The sequence below is a fragment of the Malassezia sympodialis genome, genomic scaffold (genome assembly GCF_000349305.1).
Source record: "Malassezia sympodialis ATCC 42132 genomic scaffold, msy_sf_19, whole genome shotgun sequence".
Taxonomy (NCBI): domain Eukaryota; kingdom Fungi; phylum Basidiomycota; class Malasseziomycetes; order Malasseziales; family Malasseziaceae; genus Malassezia; species Malassezia sympodialis.
The window spans coordinates 75,839-96,146 of record NW_017387817.1 but is presented as its reverse complement, the minus strand read 5'-3'; the positions used below and the strand labels follow the sequence as shown (position 1 = coordinate 96,146).

General features: G+C 57.2%; 7 protein-coding genes and 1 pseudogene across 8 annotated transcripts; 5 read left to right on the top strand and 3 right to left on the bottom strand.

Moving 5' to 3' along the window:
* Positions 1–3,869: 3,869 nt before the first annotated feature.
* On the top strand, positions 3,870–7,107 carry MSY001_3184 (uncharacterized protein; the record flags this gene model as incomplete). The annotated part of the gene is made up of 2 exons (XM_018885077.1): positions 3,870–5,381; positions 5,575–7,107. 2 exons carry the CDS (start codon positions 3,870–3,872, stop codon positions 7,105–7,107), a joined length of 3,045 nt encoding a protein of 1,014 aa, XP_018741673.1.
* A 117-nt stretch (positions 7,108–7,224) lies between these two features.
* MSY001_3183 lies at positions 7,225–8,959 on the bottom strand (annotated as a pseudogene). The gene is made up of 2 exons: positions 8,864–8,959; positions 7,225–8,781 (listed from the first exon to the last, which is right to left on the bottom strand). Coding segments are annotated over exons 1-2 (1,653 nt in total).
* Positions 8,960–9,195: 236 nt separating this feature from the next.
* MSY001_3182 (uncharacterized protein) lies at positions 9,196–10,786 on the bottom strand (the record flags this gene model as incomplete). The annotated part of the gene is made up of 2 exons (XM_018885076.1): positions 9,196–9,246; positions 9,272–10,786. The coding sequence occupies 2 exons, from the start codon at positions 10,784–10,786 to the stop codon at positions 9,196–9,198; spliced, it is 1,566 nt and encodes a 521-aa protein (XP_018741672.1).
* Positions 10,787–10,901: 115 nt separating this feature from the next.
* On the top strand, positions 10,902–12,159 carry MSY001_3181 (uncharacterized protein; the record flags this gene model as incomplete). The annotated part of the gene is made up of 3 exons (XM_018885074.1): positions 10,902–10,907; positions 10,934–11,002; positions 11,077–12,159. The coding sequence occupies 3 exons, from the start codon at positions 10,902–10,904 to the stop codon at positions 12,157–12,159; spliced, it is 1,158 nt and encodes a 385-aa protein (XP_018741671.1).
* A 344-nt stretch (positions 12,160–12,503) lies between these two features.
* Positions 12,504–14,237, top strand: EXG1.4 (Exo-B-1,3-glucanase (GH 5 family)-like protein; the record flags this gene model as incomplete). The annotated part of the gene is made up of 2 exons (XM_018885073.1): positions 12,504–12,778; positions 12,833–14,237. 2 exons carry the CDS (start codon positions 12,504–12,506, stop codon positions 14,235–14,237), a joined length of 1,680 nt encoding a protein of 559 aa, XP_018741670.1.
* A 27-nt stretch (positions 14,238–14,264) lies between these two features.
* MSY001_3179 (uncharacterized protein) lies at positions 14,265–16,706 on the bottom strand (the record flags this gene model as incomplete). Its single annotated transcript, XM_018885072.1, has 1 exon — positions 14,265–16,706. The coding sequence occupies one exon, from the start codon at positions 16,704–16,706 to the stop codon at positions 14,265–14,267; it is 2,442 nt and encodes an 813-aa protein (XP_018741669.1).
* Positions 16,707–16,793: 87 nt separating this feature from the next.
* MSY001_3178 (uncharacterized protein) lies at positions 16,794–18,026 on the top strand (the record flags this gene model as incomplete). The annotated part of the gene is made up of 3 exons (XM_018885071.1): positions 16,794–17,028; positions 17,054–17,122; positions 17,149–18,026. The coding sequence occupies 3 exons, from the start codon at positions 16,794–16,796 to the stop codon at positions 18,024–18,026; spliced, it is 1,182 nt and encodes a 393-aa protein (XP_018741668.1).
* Positions 18,027–18,725: 699 nt separating this feature from the next.
* Positions 18,726–20,097, top strand: MSY001_3177 (uncharacterized protein; the record flags this gene model as incomplete). Its single annotated transcript, XM_018885070.1, has 3 exons — positions 18,726–19,367; positions 19,521–20,050; positions 20,079–20,097. 3 exons carry the CDS (start codon positions 18,726–18,728, stop codon positions 20,095–20,097), a joined length of 1,191 nt encoding a protein of 396 aa, XP_018741667.1.
* Positions 20,098–20,308: the final 211 nt, after the last annotated feature.

The window sequence follows — 20,308 nt, the reverse complement described above, 5'->3', positions numbered from 1 at the left end:
ACAACAATATATCAGGCAATGCTGACGCGGAGCAGGTGCCCTGGGCTCCTAGCGGTGTTGAATTTCAGACCAGCCCCGATGTCAGTCTGGTTGGTGGTGACTCGTTCAGCGATGTTCCCTCGAGCTTTTACATGTTCAAGACGAACTATGTTTCCGTCAAAGGTTCCAATGGCAAAGCTGCCACGCAGCCTTTCTATATCAACAAAGATTTGTCGAATGTCAAGCGAGCCGTTCTAGTATGGCCTGGTTATTACCGTGATTCCTGGAATTACATTAATATGGTAGGTAACGCCTTTAATATCGCCAAGAAGTTATATGATATCGATGAAGGAAGCGTGGCCATTGCGGCGCCGTACGTTTTGAACCAGAATGACAATGCAAACGGCGCCGTTCGGTCTGACTGGGTATACTACAAGAATGATAACTGGTGCGTGGCTGGCGTGAGCCATGGTCCGAAGCATGTGTCTGTTAGCTCGTTCAGTGCGATGGACACGCTAGTGGAGGAACTGGCGGAAACTTATCCAGGCATCGAGAAATTCGTGATCGTCGGTCATTCACTTGGTGCACAGGCTGTTTTGCGGTATGCAATGCTGACTGAGAGCAAGCATGCGGACCAGATGGCCTTCTGGTCGGGCAACCCCGGTACCTATACGTACCTGACCTCTGACCGTCCACTGTCGCATGACGACTGTGATGATTACGACACATTCCCGTCGGGGCTGGGGTCGGGTATCCCTAGCTATTCGTCTTCTGGAAAGAGTGCACTGGCTAAGCAATTCCTTTCTCGCAATGTCAGGATTGCCCAGGGTCTCAATGATAATGGTGTCTCGTCCGAGATGTGTGATACAATGGCCCAGGGTCACGATCGTCTCGACCGATCTGCCTATTATGTCGAACATCTGTCTCAAGTGAATGGTGGGAGCTTCCCTGACTCGTTTTCAATGGAATATGTCGAGGGCGTTTCACATCAGAATTACCCTATGTTTGCGACAAAAGACAGTCTCTCTTACATTTTCATTGAATAAGTGTTGATGGTGGGGTTAGGATAAAATTGGCTAATGATACGGTAGTTTGTAAGTAGTGCCGGCCACGTGTGTGGATGCTTCGATATGCGCGTTAACTACGTCTCTCCAAGGGGACGCTATCAGAAGCACGGACTTTTCTCCCCAGGCGGCCTACTCAGGCTACTACTCAATGGGTGGAGGATCGAAATGGGACCAATTTTAGTGTCAGCTATGGTGCAACGACGAAATGACGTAGTAACGCGCCCAGATCGGATTGGACCGAAAGAGAACGCGCCACGTTTTCAAAACAAAACAACACTATTCCAGACAACTAATCCTTATGAATGCCCAGCATGATGCGGCGTACTACACAAGTGAGGGAGCCGGAGGATTGGCCATGTCACGTGAGGGCACCGGCAAATCACTATATCTAATGCAAATTAACGGGAATGATGTGTTTATTTTGAGTGCGACCCTGACCCAAAATTGGCAAAGTCATTATTCTACCCTGTCAATGCAATCCATATCATATGCAGGCCCAGTGCCTTCGCCAGGCCCCCTGTCAGCGGAGGGATTTTCCACCAATGGATTCATTTACATTGCTGCCATAAATAGGTCGGTCCATTCTGGCATGTGGCTCAATGGTGTAATGCACAACCACATGCCCCTTCTCCAGAACAGTACATTAACATAGCACTGACTTGAGTTGATCTACAATTTTATCTAATCCCCGAGAGATGTGTCCAATGCACCCAATGTACTCGGGTTCATCCTGCAGTGACGCTCTGACCACATTACTAATGGGAAGGTTTTTCCAATATTGTTGCCCTCATCGGGACCCTGCCACGCAAATTATTAACACGTTGTTACAGAGAAACAACTTCATTGGAGCACGCCATAATTGCCGTATCTGGCATGCAGTTCGTGGCGATATTCCGGTAGCTACCAAGCCACTGGAAAAGATCTTCGCTGTTAACACCATTCGTCATGAAGCTCACTCTTCTGGCCCTAGCCCTTGCTAGCACAGCGTATGCACTTCCCGGGAATGCCGAATTTTCAAGGCGGCAAGCTTCCAAAAGCGAACAAGCGTCTATCGTTCAACTGGCCAAGTCAGACCCACTCTCTGCTGCCGAAAAGGTTCTTACTATCAAGAATTTGAACGACACTCACCAAGATTCATGGGCAAAGTACAACAATCTTACTGTGGACACCGATCTCACCCAGGTGCCCTGGGCACCCTGGTTCACAAAGTTCTCGCCTAGCCCCAGTGTCAAAATGGTTGACGGAGACTCCTATAGTGAGGTTCCATCAGAGTTTTACATGTTCGAGACGAAATACACGACGCTCACAGATAAGCACGGCAACAACGCCACACAGCCTTACTATATCAACAAGAACCTGAAGAATGTAACACGTGCCGTGATGGTCTGGCCTGGCTACCACCGCGACTCGTACAACTATATCAACATGATTGGCAATGCATACAATGTCTACAAGAAGATGTACCACGTCGAGGATGGCAGTATCGCCCTCGTGGCACCTTATGTTCTGAACCAGAAAGACAAAAAACACGGTGCTGTGAAGGACGACTGGATCTACTACCAAGACGACAACTTTAGCGTCGGCGGTCTTAGCCGCGGGCCTGGTAATTCCACGATTAGCGCATTCTCTGCCATGGATGATATGATTAACATGATTGCCAAAGAGTACCCTGACATCGAGAACTTTGTCGTACTAGGACATTCGCTTGGTGCCCAAACTGTTCTCCGCTATGCGATCATCAACCACAATGCCCACGACGCCAAGACCAAGTACTGGATTGGCAACCCAGGTACTTACACGTACTTGGGCACCGATCGCCCCCTTTCCAAAGACGACTGTGAAAACTATGACAGATTCCCCTCAGGATTGGGCTCTAATCTCCCCAGTTATGTCGGCTCAGCCCACAAGGACCAACTGATCAAGAAGTTCCTCTCACGGGATGTCCGTCTCGCTCAGGGTCTGAACGACAATGGTGTGTCTATAGACACATGCGATACGATGGCACAGGGACATAACCGCCTGGAACGCTCGGCATACTTTGTGAAGCACGTCGCTGCCGTGAATGGCGGCGAGCTGCCCAAGTCGTTTTCTCTGGAATACGTGGAGGGGGTTTCACACCAAAACTATCCCATGTTTGCAGCCAAAGACAGCCTTCCCTACATCTTCAGGGACTAAGCTTTGTTTTTACACGCTCGTCTTATGTAAAATAAGGTCTCGACGAATAAGTATGCTGTCAATTTTGAAAGCGGTATGGGACTCGTGGATTCATGCAGAGCTAAATTTTGCGATTTGGTTGTGCAGCCATGACGGGGACAATGGTCGCCCCTATGCAATGGCACGGAGGGATGTAGCCTTCCGATAAAGTACCAAAGTCATGCGGGCCTACTACTTGACCTAATATGTCGCGTTAGGATTGATAGGCGCGCATAGACACCTGCGTGAATTATGGTCCTATATCTAAGTACATGTTTACGCCAACAAATGAGCCTGCCTTCATCTAGTTGGTCTACTCGCTTGCACCACGCGCCCGAACTACGAATTAGAGCTGCGATAGACAGTTATCAACCAAGTTCGACCCCGAGATTCTTCGGAAGCGTGACGGGGGCTGGCTGCAGGAAAATTTTGTCGAAGAGCTTCATGCAGGGCGCGCTGTGCACCACGTGTTCGTATTCCAACAAATCATTTCCACGTTGATCAGGTACCCTACTCCACTATCATGCAGATTCTTGGAACTGAAAATGAAGGCTCTAGCTCCTCTCTGCTCGGCGTGAGGCACATATAGGAAGGGCAGCGCGGTCTTATCGCCACCGTATCTCCTCCAAAATGGGTGCTCTTGAGCTGGCCGGTCCAGACCAAGTATCGCAACGGACTCTTTCATGGCGCAAGTTTGGTACCATTTTCGCATGTGGTATGGCACTGTTCATGGACGGCTATGCCAATTATTCTATTGGCATTGTGTCCAAGCTCCTAACGGGCCTGTATCCTGATGTGATGCCCAAAAATGGAACAACTCAGCAGACACTCACTGCCATTGCCTTTGCGGGCACGGTTTTGGGTATGCTCCTTTTTGGATACTACTCCGATGCCATTGGCCGCAAGTCAGGCATGATTGTATCGACGCTTATCATCATGGTCTTCACTGCGCTCTCAGCGGGTTCATACTATAAGGGCTCGTCGAAGGGAATGATCCAGATGCTGACGGCATGGCGTTTCTTCACGGGTATTGGTATTGGTGCCGAGTACCCGACGGGATCCGTGGCAGCTGCAGAGCAGACGGAGGAGCTGCCCGGCTTCTTCCAGCATGGTCCATTTGTCCTCGCCACAAATTTCCAGCTGGTCCTGGGTGGCGTCGCTGCGAATTTCGTACCCCTCATTCTTACGTGGATCGTGTTTGACCAGTATGGCGCGAAGGGCAACAACCAGCTGATCTGGCGCCTCACCATGGGTCTCGGCATAGTTCCTTGTCTCTTTGTCTTGCCCTTCCGCCTGATAATAAACCAACCAAAAATGTATACACAGAACAAGATCCCTGCGGCTAAGATTCCCTATATCCTTGTGCTGAAGAAGTACTGGGCCCGCTTGCTGTGTATCTCGATTGTGTGGTTCATTTACGACTTTGTTGCATACCCTTTTGGCCTCTATACGTCGTACATCACCTCGCAGATCCTCGGCTCGAACAAATCCCAGGAAGACTCTCTGGGCTGGAGCATGCTCATCTACTGCTTCAACATCCCCGGTGCCTTGCTCGGCGCTTTCCTGGTGGACCTGATTGGGCCCAAGAAGAGCTTATGCGTGGGTCTGGCGCTGCAGATTATCGTCGGCTATATCATGTCCGGCCTGTTTGCGCACCTCTCTCAGCACATCGCGGCATTCTGCGTGGTATATGGCATCTTCCTCTCTCTTGGACAACTTGGCGCAGGCACCAACATGGGTCTTCTCGCATCGAAGCTGTGCGCCACTGCCGTCAAGGGACAATTTTATGGCACGGCTGCAGCCATCGGTAAGGTTGGCGCCTTTAGTGGCACATATGCCTTCCAGAGCTTGCAGAACTACTGGTATAATCCAGACTCTAAGAAGGCCACCGACAATCTATATTATACGGCTCCTTTCTATCTGGCCTCGTCCCTCGCGTGCGTGTCACTCGTCCTCTCCTTCTTCTTCATTCCAGAGCGGTACGCTGACTGCCAAAGGGACGAGGACGCCTCTTTCCAGCAATTCCTGGCCGACCATGGTTTCGACATGCGGCACGTTGGCGAGCCGGCCATGCCAGACCCCATGGAGCCCAGTAACCCTGGGGAACGTGCCTCCCCTGAATCCTGCGAGAAACCCCCCATTGTCCAATCATAAGGCCCTCCTGCCGAACTTTGTAGTGGAGGATGCGCGTGTAGCATTTTACGGAGATATATGGCGCTGAGCCGCCCCCCCTCGTTTTGCTGCGCACGTCTTAGATTTCCTGAACGGAAATCAACTTAAGCGCGTGGATCAGATAGCATACGACACCGTTACTATGCTGTTCCGTCGCAGCAAGCCCGATGCGGGCATGATCGAGAAGTCACCCATGTATGGACAGCAGAGGTTCTCCATCAGCAAGTTAGGCACAATTTTCGCGTGCGGCGCAGCCCTCTTCATGGATGGCTACGTGAACAACTCTATCGGTACTGTGAACACTCTCCTTAAGGGCCTCTACCGTGATGTAATGGACAAAACTACTAGCGAGACTCTCACTGCTATCGCATTTGCTGGCACCGTTTTGGGTATGCTCGTGTTTGGCTACTACTCGGATGCTGTGGGCCGCAAGTCAGGTATGATTGTCTCGACAATTATCATCCTGGTCTTCACGGCACTGTCGGCGGGCGCGTATTACAAGGGATCATCAAAGGGCATGGTCCAGATGCTGACGGCATGGCGTTTCTTCACGGGTATTGGTATTGGTGCCGAGTACCCGACGGGATCAGTGGCAGCTGCGGAACAGTCGGAAGAAATGCCCGGCTACTTCCAGCATGGTCCCTTTATCTTTGCGACCAACTTTATGATCGATCTTGGCTTTTTGATTGCTTCATTTGTGCCTCTGGTGCTGACATGGATTGTATTCGATGAGTATGGCGCCAAAGGTAACAATCAACTGATTTGGCGCCTGACAATGGGTCTCGGCGTGGTTCCTTGTCTGCTTGTGCTGCCATTCCGGTTCTTGATCAAGCAGCCCAAGCTTTATACCAAAAACATGATCCCTGCCGCCAGGATTCCTTACGGACTCGTGCTGAAGAAATACTGGTTCCGCCTGCTGACTATCTCGATTGTTTGGTTCATCTACGATTTTATTACATACCCGTTCGGACTGTACTCGTCTCTCATTACCGACCACTTTACAGGCAATGATGCTTCTCAGGAAGTCTCACTCGGCTGGTCGGTTGTCATTACTTGCTTCTATATTCCTGGCTCGTTCTTGGGTGCTATGCTTGTCGACACGATCGGCCCCAAGAAGTGTCTCTGTTTGGGTCTTACGCTTCAAATCATCGTCGGCTTTATTCTCACGGGTCTGTTCGATAAGATCTCGAGCCATATTGCTGCATTTTGTGTTGTGTACGGTCTTTTCTTGAGCTTTGGCGAGTTTGGTCCAGGAAACAATCTTGGTTTGCTCGCCTCCAAGTCGTGCGCCACCGCTGTCAAGGGTCAATTTTACGGTATTGCGGCCGCTATCGGCAAAATCGGTGCCTTTTCCGGCTCTTATGCTATCCAGTCCTTGCAACAATACTGGGAGGATGCAGACGGAAATAATACGGACAATCTTTATTACACGGCGCCTTTCTACCTCGGCTCTTCGCTCGCGTGCGTCTCTCTGGTACTCTCTCTGTTCTTTATCCGTGAGCGCCCCGCCGATGTCCAGGCCCAAGAAGATGAGGATTTCCGCCAGTTCCTCATTAGTGAGGGCTTCGACATTGGAGTCATGGGTAAGGATGACGAGGTGCTGGCCGACGAAAAAGACGGAGTGTATTCTCCCTATACGCCCGATCCTATGGTCGCCCCTCACGCCCCGACCACTGATGCGCTCCCTGTACTGTAACGACGATCCTCTAATTTGATTCCCTTCAAGGCGGCGCGATCTTATGCCCCCCAATCATGCACACAGTATTATGTCTAATAGTCACCGCACGAATTTGCTTTGGTTACGGCAGGGTATCTACCAGGCAGCGCGACCACCGCCGGTCAGTATCAGCTTGGGCTTTCGCTTCGTCTTGGGCCCGGGTCGCTTTCCCTCAGACTGTTCGGGATTGCCACTGCGCTCTTCCAGCGTGTGCCACGCCTCATCCATATGCTGCGTATCCGGTGCCGCCGCAGAATGCGTCTGTGATGCAGCCGGTGTGCCCCACACCGTCTTTGCCACGCGCTCCGTCGGGCGGGCTGGCGCGGGTGTCGACATGCTCGGGAATAGCGACTCATCGTCCGCAGCAGCCCCAGGGTGCATCGGAAAGTACATCTCCGCACCGACCATCGCAGCCTCGCGGAACGACAGCTGGTCATCGGCCAGGGACTGCTCCTCAGGCCACACATTCGTCTCGCGATGCTTCTGTGGTTCCTTCTGCGCGCGCTTGCGGTACTTCTCTTCCCTTGCAGCCTTGCTCTGACGCCGCTGCGAGCGCTGCGCAAGCACATCCGCCCAGGGCTCCCACGGAATGGCTGGCTGCACACTCGCGGGCACATCCGCGGCCGTACGTGCCCAGTCCACCTCAATGAACGTCACGTCCGCCGACATGGGCAGGTGAGCAAGATACTTGCACTTTTTCCGCAGCGCTTCATCGACGGTGCCCTCATCAGCTCCCTGCACGGCTACCGCCAGGGTATCGGGGAAGTTGGCGTACGTCTGGAAGCGTGAGAGCAATACTTTGATATCGATTGGATGGAGAAACACGTACTGCCCCGAGGCCGCCTGGAAGTAAAAGTACGACGAGCGCACAGCCGTCCGCTCACTTGCTGGACGCTCCGTCGGCATGGACGGCATGCCCAGCGCTGTCAAAAGTTGCTCTTGCAGCTGCTCGTGCGCCACACGCAAAAACTCCAGGCTCAGTTCGTCTGGCTCATACGCTTGTGCCTCCTTTGTCGCTGCTTCTACGCCAGCAATATCGGCGCGCAGCGACTCGACTAGGTGCTCTGGCGTCGCACGCACGCAGCGCGCATACAACAGGGCATCTGGGTGTGAGCAGAGGAGGCTCCGGTCGCCCAACTCGATCGGCCAAGTCGTCGAGCGCGGAAGGGCCACGCATGCATCGTTCGGCCGCTCGACCAGACGCAGGATCAGCACATCGTCCGGCATGGAGAGGCCCTTTTCGGTATGACATTCCAAAAAGGCACGCCGGTGCCGTTGGGCTTCGTGCTGGCCATCGACCCAGAGCACCGCCTTCAGGTCGCGTGCCACGACATCGTCCCAGCAAATGGGGCATCGCTTAGCGTGGCGCATCGATCCACGAGTCCGCGTACCATTCTCCGCCACAATCAAGTAGTGCAGCATGCACGCGTAGCAAAATACGTGTCCACACCGCGTCATTCTCGGCGCGGTCGGTGGCGAGAGGCAGATGGGGCAGGTGCCTGCCTGGTCTGTCTCGGCTGTACCATGCGCCGCCACTACTGCGTCGCTCGTCAACGGGACAAGCACCTGGACAACGTCCTGCCAGGGCAACGGCAGATCCGGGTCGTTCAGGTGCCGCTGGCTGTCGAACGTTGGCTTTACCACGAAACGGTACTGCGCATTGACATACCCTGGAATCAGTCTCGCACTACGCACGTTCGCGGCTAAAGGGACGGTACGAGTCACTCCTCCGTACACGACGCGGGCCCACCGTGGGCGGTGCACGGGGCGGCAGCGTGAAGGCCAGCAGATGGTTCAAGCTCTGCGCGCGCTTCTTGCTCGCCTGCTTCGACTCTCCGCTCGAACTTACACCCGCATGGGCTGGCGGAGCCACTCCCTGTATAGTTCGGGCCGAGCTCGCGCCCATTCCTCTGGGCAGCGACGCGCTGGTCGGCTGGGGCGACACTCCGCCCGGTGGCGCTAGGGCCTCCTACCGCGTAAAGCCTGGTAGGCCCGGCCGTGCAGACAGGCTATATTTGTAATTATGTACGTGACGCTGACGCAGCGGCGCTGCACGGCTGCTGCAGTCTACAGCAGCCCCTGCCGCTTGAGCAAGTCGTACGTCTTGCGGGTATATGCCTGGGAGTTAGTGAGTGCGACGTACGTTGCCGTTTTCATCTTCCACCTCGACCGTGTCGTCCTCGTCCACCGTGTCTTGCCGTTTCTGCAGCTGCAGCTTCTCTGCAAGTGCGTACGCGTCTTGGATACGCGTCACGTCGCGGAACTGCGCCGTGTTGGGCAGGCCCAGCGCGCGCATGCCAAAGGCGTGCCGGGACTCTTGAAAATGCTTCTCAAACACTTTGCGGCCCTTGTAGACGTGGTCCGAGCAGATTTCGCACTTGTACTCGACACGCAGGCCATGCAGCTTGTACATCCAGAAGGGGATCGGCTTGCCGTCCCAGCCCGTCGGGAGCTTGAGTGGGTTGTAGATCTTTTCACTCACTCCCGCGCCTTCTTCTGGCACGTCCTCGTAGCCCATACCCCCCGTCTCAAGCGCCTCGTCCATCTCGGCGTCGAGCGCCTCGACCTCCTCCTCGCGCTCGCGCTCCGTCAGTGATGCTTTCCGCTCGACATTGGCATGTGTCTCCTCCCGCACTGTCGCAAGCTCATTGGCCAAGGCACGCATCAGCACTTCATCGCGCGCGAGTTGCTTGGCGCGCATGACCCGCTTCGCCTGCTCTAGCTCCGAGTCCTGCTCCTTGGGCACCCGCGGCGGCGCAGCCCCGCTTTCCAGGCGCGCGCTCGCCTTGAGGTGTTTGGCTGACGACAGATGCGCATCGTAGACGGTCTGCTTCGCATAAAACCGCTGACAAGCGGGGCACCAGATCCCAGCCTCGGCCGGCTGCACCTTGGCTCCAAAGAGCACCGTCTCCCGCCCTTCCCAGCCGGGGACCGTGCCCTGCTCCCAGTCCTGCTCGAACTGCGCGAGTACCGTCGATTCGATTTCGTCCATGTCTTCCAGGGGGCGCGTCTTGTGCAGGAAGGAGCTGAGGTATTGGCACACGCTGACGAGGTACGTCCTGTAGGCTTCCGTGCGCTTCGTGGCGATGGGGATAGTGGCACATTCACCCGTCATATCGTCGAGTCGCAGGAGGTAGTCGAGGTAGCTGATCCGCTCGACTCCTTTGAGGTTGATAAACTGTTCGTACTGTTCGTATAAGTCCAGGAAACGTCCACCCATCTCCTCCCCACTAAAGTGGCGTTCCATATACGTAAGGTCAAACATGGATGCATCCTGGGTGCCGAGGATCGAGGGTGTGGCGGTCGTCTCCAGGGCGATCGCCCGCTCAGGGTACTTGCGGAAGTAGGCCTGCAGGTGCTCTAGGCGCGCGTAAAATTCGCTCAGCGGGCCGTTCTCTTCGTCAGCTGGGTCGACGCGTGCGAGCTGCTCCCACTCTCTCGCTCGGTCGCCTGTAGCATCCGCGTACATGTCGTCGAGCGTCTGATACCGGCTCACCATCTGGTCGAGCAGCTCAGAGGCGGCCAGCTGCCACTGCATAAACAGCCGGTGCGACGACGCCTTGGGCGGATGATTTAGCGTGTCTACCAGTGCATTTTCATACTGCTCAATCTCCTCATGCGTCATCCGCGCACTCTCATACACCGACGTCTCCGCCATGTCGCGAGAGTGCCAGGCGAAGCTCGTCGCCCAGCGGCGCGGCGCCGCGCGACGAGCCACGTGGACATTTATCGAGCGACCTCCACGGCCGTCGACAGCTTTTTTGGCCCACGACATGGCGGTACGTGGCGGACAGTCTCACCGCAGGGCGTTCACTCGACGAGTGCGAATCTTGTTTTCGAGAGCAGTGAGGAGGTCACTGTGGCGCCGACCTTTGTACGTTGTGTGTGCTGACCGCAGGACTCGCTCGGCCTCAAGGACGACCTGCTGCGAGGCATTTATGCATACAGTGCGTGCATGGCGCTAACGCCGCAGACTACGAAAAGCCCTCTGCCATCCAGCAGCGCGCTATTCAGCCGATTCTACGTGGCCGCGATGTGATTGCACAGGCGCAGTCGGGTACCGGCAAGACCGCCACCTTCTCCATTTCCATGCTGCAGACCATTGATACAGCATTGCGCGAGACACAGGCGCTCGTGCTCAGTCCTACGCGCGAGCTTGCGACGCAGATCCAGAGCGTCGTGCTGGCCCTCGGAGACTATATGAACGTGCAGTGCCACGCGTGCATTGGCGGCACGTCTGTCGGCGAGGACATCCGCAAGCTCGAGTATGGACAGCATATCGTGTCTGGCACGCCCGGCCGCGTATTTGACATGATCCGGCGGCGACACCTGCGGACAAAGAATATCAAAATGCTGATCCTCGACGAGAGCGACGAGCTCCTAAACATGGGCTTTAAGGACCAGATTTACGACATCTACCGCTACCTGCCGCCGGCGACGCAGGTTGTGCTCGTCTCAGCGACATTGCCGAATGATGTGCTGGAGATGACAAGCAAGTTCATGACAGATCCCGTGCGCATCCTCGTGAAGCGTGATGAAATTACGCTCGAGGGCATCAAACAGTTCTTCATTGCCGTGGAGAAGGAGGACTGGAAGTTCGACACGCTGTGCGATCTCTACGACACCCTGACGATCACACAGGCGGTCATATTCTGCAACACGCGCAGAAAGGTCGACTGGCTCACGGAGCGCATGCGCGAGAACAACTTCCAGGTGAGCAGCATGCACGGCGAGATGCAGCAGAAGGAGCGCGACGCGATTATGAATGAGTTCCGCCAGGGCAGCAGTCGCGTGCTCATCACGACGGACGTCTGGGCCCGCGGCATCGACGTGCAGAACGTCTCGCTCGTTACCAACTACGACCTGCCGACGAACCGCGAGAACTACATCCACCGCATTGGCCGCTCAGGGCGCTTTGGACGCAAGGGCGTAGCGATCAACTTCGTCACAAACGAAGACGTGAAGATCTTGCGCGACATCGAGCAGTACTACAGGTTCGTCGGCCACACTTACGCTCAGCACACAAATTGACGAAATGCCCGCCAAAATCGATGACCTTATGTAGATGCGTAGGAAGTCCGCGAATTTTTGGCCACGTGCGGCGGAGGTCCGTAACAGTTTCGCCCCCAGCTTCCGCTTGCTTGACAGCCGGGTCGAGCGGATCGCCTTTCTGCCTTTGGCGTCCTCGGTCCGCCATGTCCCACCTACGCTCGCGGTCTGTTAAGGAGTATGCAAGCATAGATCCGAGCGCCAACGAAAGCTTGGATCTCTCGCTGCAGGACGACCCCTATTCGCCACTGTCGCGTTCCGTGCCACGTTTCGGCGATCCCTATCTGGATGGAGGAACGCCAGAGGGCGCCGTGACTCCGAGAAGCATGCAGTACCTAGAGCCTGACGAGAACATCGCTAGCGGTCTCCTCGACTGGCAGTCGCATATCGATGAGCCGCAGGCCGAGTATCTCGAGATGGATGGCGCCGAAAGTTTCCGGTCGGCGCGCACTGAGCCCGGGGCCCTGTCCAAGGGCGCGACTGCTACTGGGACGGACTGGCGCGCTACAGAAGCGCCCCGCTCGCCGCCCGTCGAACCAGTGAACAGCAAGGCTTTCGACACGTCGTTTCACGACGAGTCAACAGACATGTCGGTGGACATGTACGCCTCGCGCGAAGACGTGCATATGCTCCCGTGGCATCGAGTGACACACAGGCGTGAGTATGCGGCTGCCTCACCGGCCGCCGCCGCTCCTTCGCAGACGCGGGCGCCTACCAAAAAGGCCAAGTGGCCCTGGCTCCTTGCGGCGCTCGTGCTCGTAGCTGTGCTGGCTATCGCGCTCGGTGCTGGCCTGGGCGTGGGACTCTCGAAGAAGAGCAAGGACACATCTGCGCCGCCGGCACCAGCTACGTCGGAGCTGGCTGACCTGCCCAAGTGGGACTGGCTCTCACCCTCGAAAAAGGCCTTTGGTGTGAACCTGGGCGGCTGGCTCATGCTGGAGCGCTGGATGTACGAGGACTGGATGGTCGGCGTCGGTGGACCGAACGCATGGGACGAGCTTCGCCTGTCGCAGCGGCTCGGCGACCGCACGGTCGACGTGCTCAACTCGCACATGGACTCCTGGATCACCGAGCAGGACCTCGACCGGATCCAGTCGTTTGGAATGAACATGCTCCGTGTGCCGATTGGGTACTGGCCCTTCCTCTCGACGCGCATCACGGGCGAGCCGTACCGGAATGCGACGCAGCTGGACCACCTGTCCAACCTCATGCACTGGGCGTGGAAGCGGGGCCTCTACATCCTGCTTGACTTGCATGGCATGCCCGGCAGCCAGAACAACGACCAGTCGTCTGGCCGCAACGACACGAGGCGCACCGCTGACAACTATGTGGACTTTTATTCCGACAAGAACCAGGAGTACTCCCGGCAGGTCGTCACGTCGGCGCTCCAGTGGGTCGAACGGCACCCCGCGAAGTCGGTGATCGCCGGCTTCACCTCTGTGAATGAGCCACGCGTCTACAACAACCCTCGGTACCTGCAGAAACTACGCAGCTTTTACGACTTCAGCATCGAACAGCTCTCGTCCCTCAACATACCCCTGGTGGCGCACCATGCTTTCGTGAATAATCCCTACGACGAATGGAGTGCATACGCGAGCTCCAAGGGGCCCTCGCGCTTCATCCTCGACGATCATCCGTACCCTGCGTGGTTCCAAAATCCTCTGCCCAGTAAGATCGATTCCATCGTGCAGAGCGTGTGCCAGTACGGCAGCGATATGCAGCGCTTTCCCACGCCCGTGCTCATGGGCGAGTACTCCCCCGTGAGCATTCTGAATGGCTCGACCGCCACCACCGACCTGCTCAAGACGGAGCTCAAAGTCTTTGGCTGGTCCGCTGGCTCCCTCTTTTTCACGTACCGCATCAACGCCTCCGCAAACCCCGTGGCCGGCGAAGCGGCGCCGATTGCTCTCAAATACTCCTTCTACGACATGGCCCTGCCGAACAGCGACGTTGGCCAATTCCCTCGTTTCGACAACAAGACGCCCGTCATCGACTGGACCAACCAGCTGGCAAGCTCGTGCGGCAGCGCACCTTCTCTTTCGTGGACCCGATCCAGCTAGATGCAATAGCTATAGACGCATGTGCTATTACCGCGGCCCCGCTCGGCGGCCCCCAAATGTCCCGCTGCGGTTGCCACTGCGGGCATTCGACTTTTGCTTCGGCGCCTTGCTCCCTTTCGCCGACGTGCTGCCGGCTGCACGCAGCAGCGATCTTCCAGGCGGCGCACGCGGCGCCGTCAGCATGGACGCGGCATTGCCATAGTCAAACTCTGGCACCGACGCCGCAGCAGACTCTTTCCGCGCTTGCAGACCTGGCTGGCTCTTAGGGTGCTTGGCCACGGGCACGATGGCGTCGACATCGTCGTCGTCATTCGCAGGCGTCGCCTCTAGCTCTGGACTAGCCTTGCGCTTCGTCGTCTGACTCGTGCTCGGCGCCTCCCAGGCCGGATTCGCCGCGACCTCGACGGGCTCGGTCGCTTCCGGCTTGGACGCGGGGACGCCCACCGTTTGGCCAAACAGGCCACCCAGCCACTGGACGCATTCGGCACGGATGCGCTGCAGCGTACTTTCGACGGGCTTCTCTTCGGGCTTAGCCTTCGCAAAGAGCGACTGGCGCTTCTTCGCGGGCTTGGTCGCCTCAGCCGCCGACGTCTTCAGGCCGCGGAAGAGCCGCGCTCCGTCATGCACGGCCTCTGGAGCCGGCTGCTCCCACACGCGCACATCCGCAAGCGACGACTCCGTGTCTAGGCGGCCCTGCTGGACCGCCTTGGGCGCCTCGGCCGGCGCCGGCGTAGACGGCCGTATCTCCTGCACGATTTCGCCCACATCCTCCTCATCCACGTCCCATGCATCGCCGCCAGCACTCTGCACGCGCTCCTGCGCTTCCGACTGGTACGCCGCCTGCTCATCGGCCACCACCTGGACCAGCCCGTCCAAGCGGCGCTGTGCCACCGCCAAGTTCTTGGGAATGCGCGCTGCGGCCTCCTGTACGGTCGATGGCGGCCGAAAAGCCAGGCTGACGAGAACCTGCGGGGGCATGACATAGTGTGGACTCTCGTCTTCCTCGCGCGCCACCGCATCGCGCCACTGATGCAGCCGGCGCACCAGTCGCTCCTCGCGTCCCATTGGCGTGCCAGGGAGCGCATCCTGCGATGCACGCGCAAGGTCGCCGCCCATCTTGAGCCACAGCGTGCGCCAGCCCGAGCGGGAATCGCCGACGGGGTCCCACGCCTCTTTTGCGTACACTTTGGAGGCCGTGCCCTTGCTGCGCTCAAAGACCTCCTTCACGGAGACTGGTCCGCCATGCGCAAGCAGCTCCTCGCGCAAGCGATCGTACACGTACAAGAGCGAATGTGTATCGCTGCGCGCATAGAACAGCATCTCGTTTGGAAGCGGCCTAATCCGCCAGTCGGCCGTCTGGAACCGCTTGTCGGCCTCAAAATCCAGGTACCGCAGCAGCAGGTATGCCAGGCTATTTGCGCCAAACTGCAGCAGCTTCGAGGCGTGGAACGTATCAAAGAGGTTCGTCACATAGAGGCCCAGATCGCGCTGCAGCCACAGCACATCATGGTCTGCACCATGCAGCACGAGCACCTTGGACGGGTGCGTAAACGATGTATTGAGCATTTCCATATTCTCCCGCACCTCATCCACGAGCGTATCCACAATCCAGTCGCCCCATCGCGTGCTGATCTGCGCCAGGGAGACCATTCCGGCATAGGAGCGCAGGCTGTGGTGTTCCAAGTCCACGGCAATCTCCTGCACACGCTCCTCCTCCAAATGCGCCGCGAGCGCTTCAAGCTTCTCAAGGCTGTCCACCCACACAAACGGACACGGAGCGCTCGAGTCAGGCATGTCCATCTCCAGGGGCCTCGGCGCCTCAGGCTCCGGCGGCCGCAGCGAATGCAGCGGCGGCGGCGTCTGTTGGATCTCAACATAGTACGGGTTCAGCCGCGCATCTCCCTCGACGCCGTACTGCCCGACCACGCGCGACGACTCCGTAATGTCCCACGCTGGATCGCGGTAGCCCAGCGGCACTTGCGCATTCGGCTTGCCACGCCGCAAGGGCCTACTCCATGGCGTATCAGCGCGATTGTCTGGGCGCGTCGTGAACTTGTCCTGCGGACGCGGTATGTTGGCTTGCAAAAGGTGCCGCGGAAGCTTGCCCTTGGCGGGAATGGAGGCACTTGCTGCGTCCGCCGCAGGGGCCGCCACGGGCCGCCGCCCCGCATACTCATCCAGATATATGTCCGTCTGCTCGAGAAGACGGTCAATGGCGTCGCCGACCGCCGCAGAGAACCGACTCGGCTGGAGCACATCGTCGACCGACGCATCGCCGATGGGCGCCTCAATCCACCCGCTCATGCCATGGATCAGCGCACCGAGGCCCTCCGACACACGGCCCAAGGCGCGCTTGAATGACGGGTCAATGGAACTGTGGAAGTCCAGGTCCGTCGCATCAGGAAGGAGCGCCGCCGTCTGTGTCGCTGCACTCAGAGCGCGGCTCACCTCCTGCAGCCGCTCCTCCATCGTCGACGGCAGCCGCGGAAAAGATTAGGGCCTCTTTGTCAGCACACGCGCGACGCGCTCGTGTGGAGAGCCTCGCGACACCTCACCATGGGCCTGGGTGAGAACAAGGTGCCGTCCGTGCCTCCCGGCGCGCTTACGCATTCCTACACATGGGCATCGCCCATTCCCGACGCGTGCGTCAGTGGCACAGGCTCAAAGCGTGTGCCGTGCGTGCTCGGCGTCGACGAAGCAGGTCGAGGGCCTGTGCTGGGCCCCTTGGTCTACGGCGTCGCGTTTTGCCCTCTCGACCGGCAGCAGGAGCTGCGTGACGTCGGATTCGCAGGTACGCCACACCCATCTTACCAAAGACTCCAAGACACTCACACCGGAGCGTCGCGACGGGCTTCTACAGGCTTTACTGCGCCAGGACCACATAGGTAGGTGGCTCCCTGCTGATCGACAGGTTGGGCCGTACGTGTAATGGCGCCCCAGGACATTTCCGCAGGCATGCTCCGGCGCCACCCCAACAATCTAAACGAACAGAGCTGCGATGCTACCGTCATGCTGATCCAGGGCGTGCTAAGTGCTGGTGTCGACGTTACGCACATCTACGTCGACACAGTCGGCGACCCGAAGGCCTATGCCGCAAAGCTGAAGCGCTCATTCCCGCGGTACCAGCACATTGAATGGACCGTCGCCCGCAAGGCCGATGCAACATACCCAGTTGTGGGCGCTGCCAGCATTGCCGCCAAGGTCACGCGAGATCACTGTATCGAGCGTTGGCTGTACGCGGAGCGCAACTTGGGCCCGCACGCTCTGGGCAAGCGCAAGCACATGGAAACGGATGCTGAGGAGGCCCCTGATGATGCCGATCCCTCGAGTGTGTGGCAGACCGGTAGCGGATACCCAGGCGATCCCAAAACCGTACAGTACCTCAAAGAGACACTTGATCCCGTGTTTGGTTGGGCAGGCATTGTGCGATTCAGTTGGGCTACGGCGAAATCCATGCTGGAGGAGCCCGTGCGCACCAACGCGTCGGCGCCTCGTACTTCGCTCCTCGGGACGCCCTGCCCGCCCACGACGCGCGCCTACGCCGTGCGGTGGATGGACGAGGCACCACCTCCTCGTGCCCAGGCGACCTTGCGAGGGTTCTTTACCAAAAAGGCACCTGCGTGTGAGCTGAGCACCAGTGCGGCAGCGTCCGAAGAGGCCCCACAGCGCAAGCCACTCCCTCCCGTATGGCAAGAGGATCGTAAAATGCTACAAGAAAAACGCCCTGAGATATGGCAACGATGGTCTCTAGCTTCGTGCAGTGCAGCAGATCTGTTCCCAGTGCCCTAGGCACGTCACTGCAGGGTCATGTGGTCATCTCAGTAGGACATAGTTGCGACGGTTCATTAATTTAAAGAAGGACGACGCCGCCAACGACGACGGCTACGAGACCGAACATGCTCAGCGAGATGGTGTTCACTGTCGCAGGCGACTTGGCGAACCGAATCGCATCGTCGTAGCCATTAATTTCGCTGGGTTGAAGAATCTTTCCAGACTTGAAGTTGCTGGGCGTGGGAGTCGTAGACGAAGCCGGCGGGGTATAGCCGGAAATCGATTGTAGCGATTCTGTCTGGAGATCGTCTGGTTGGCCGCCGCCGCCGCCCAGCGCGGCACCTCCTACAGCCTGGCGCTTATCGAGAACCGAAGTAGGCTCAGCCATCGTGGTTTGCGTGGCATATACATAGGCAACGAGCGTCCACAAAAAGGCGGCCACGAACACCGCGCGCATCGTAGAACAGAGGACAATCGTCGAGCGGCTCAAACACAGCCTACGCGCAACGGCATGCCTTGCTTAGTCAGGCATGCATGGTCAGACTGATCACGTGTCGAAACTACTCGCAGACCGCGGAAGAGAAGAGCACTTCCAAGTGGATGCTACGTGCGTCTTGCGCACGAACTTGGCTGAACCAACACTTCTTTGCGCCGCCGTGTCGCCTGTGTCTACACACGACTCCTACTGTTGAAAAGAAGCTAAAGTTTAAAACTAACATGCCGCCCAAGAAGAACCAGCAGACCGTCGAGAAGCCCCGTCTGGGTCGTCCGTCGAACAACCTCAAGATGGGTATCGTCGGTCTCCCGAACGTCGGTAAGTCGACTCTGTTCAATGCCATTGCCAAGTGCGATCTTGGTAAGGCCGCCAACTTCCCATACGCGACGATTGAGCCTGAGGAGGCGCGTGTGCCCGTGCCTGACGAGCGTTTCCTTTGGCTGTGTGACCTGTACAAGCCCAAGTCGGAGGTACCGGCCTTCCTGACGGTCATTGATATCGCCGGTCTCACTGCTGGTGCGAGTACGGGTGTCGGTCTGGGTAACGCTTTCTTGTCGAACGTGCGCTCGGTCGACGGTATTTTCCAGGTGATCCGTGCCTTTGATGATGCCGACATTGTCCACGTCGAGGGTGACGTGGACCCGACGCGTGACATGGAGATCATTTCAACCGAGCTGCGCCTCAAGGACATTGAATGGGTGGAAAAGTCGCTCGACACGGCCCGGAAGAATGCCCGTTCGGCCGGTAACAACTCGCTGGAGGACCGCAAGAAGAAGGAGGAAGTCGTGATCATTGAAAAGATCCTCAAGTGTCTTCAGGAGGACAACATGGATGTCCGCAAGGGTGACTGGAATGCAAAGGAGGTGCGTATCACTGGAGCAGCCCAGATGATGATAAAGGGTGCCACGCACTCGATCAATCTTAACCCAGCTCGTCGACGGCCCTAGGAAAGCCGTGTGAGATGAAACTGATTCACTGATTCTGGGCTGCTGTGACAGGAGCACACTAACATACAGGTGGATGTCATCAACTCGCTGATGCTTTTGACCGCCAAGCCGGTGATCTACATTGTCAACCTGAGCGAGCGCGACTATGCTCGCAAGAAGAACAAGTGGCTGCCCAAGATCAAGCAATGGATCGACGAGAACAACCCAGGTGACCTTCTCATTCCGTTCTCTGCTGCGCTGGAGGAGCAGCTGTTCTCGCTTCCTGACGACAATGCGCGGGCTGAGTACCTGAGCAAGCAAGGCGAGGGTGTGCAGAGCGCCCTGGGCAAGATCACGAAGAGTGGATATGACGGTCTTGACCTGATTCGCTACTTTACCGCGGGTCCGGACGAGGTGCGTGCTTGGTCGATCCGCCGCGGTGTCAAAGCACCGCAAGCCGCCGGTGTCATTCACTCCGACTTTGAGAACAAGTTTGTGTGTGGTGAAATCATGGCCTTCGAAGACCTCAAGGCGGCGGGTAGCGAGAACGCTTGCCGTGCGAACGGGAAGCTGGCCCAGAAGGGTAAGACCTACGAAATGGTCGATGGTGATATTGCCCAGTATGTATATCTTGTCACTGACGGACAGCTGGAAGGCGGGTGCGTAATGACCTGGATAGAAAGCCGCAGTCTTCTTATAGGGTGGATACCTCGTCCAAAAAAAAAAAATCAGAACGCCCGGGATCGAACCGGGGATCGCCTCAGATCACTTACGTGTAAATGAGGAGTCCTAACCACTAGACCACGCTCTGCGAAACAACATATTGTCTCCCAACCTGGCGTTTTATTGACCAAAAAATTTCTATTAGCTCGAACCCA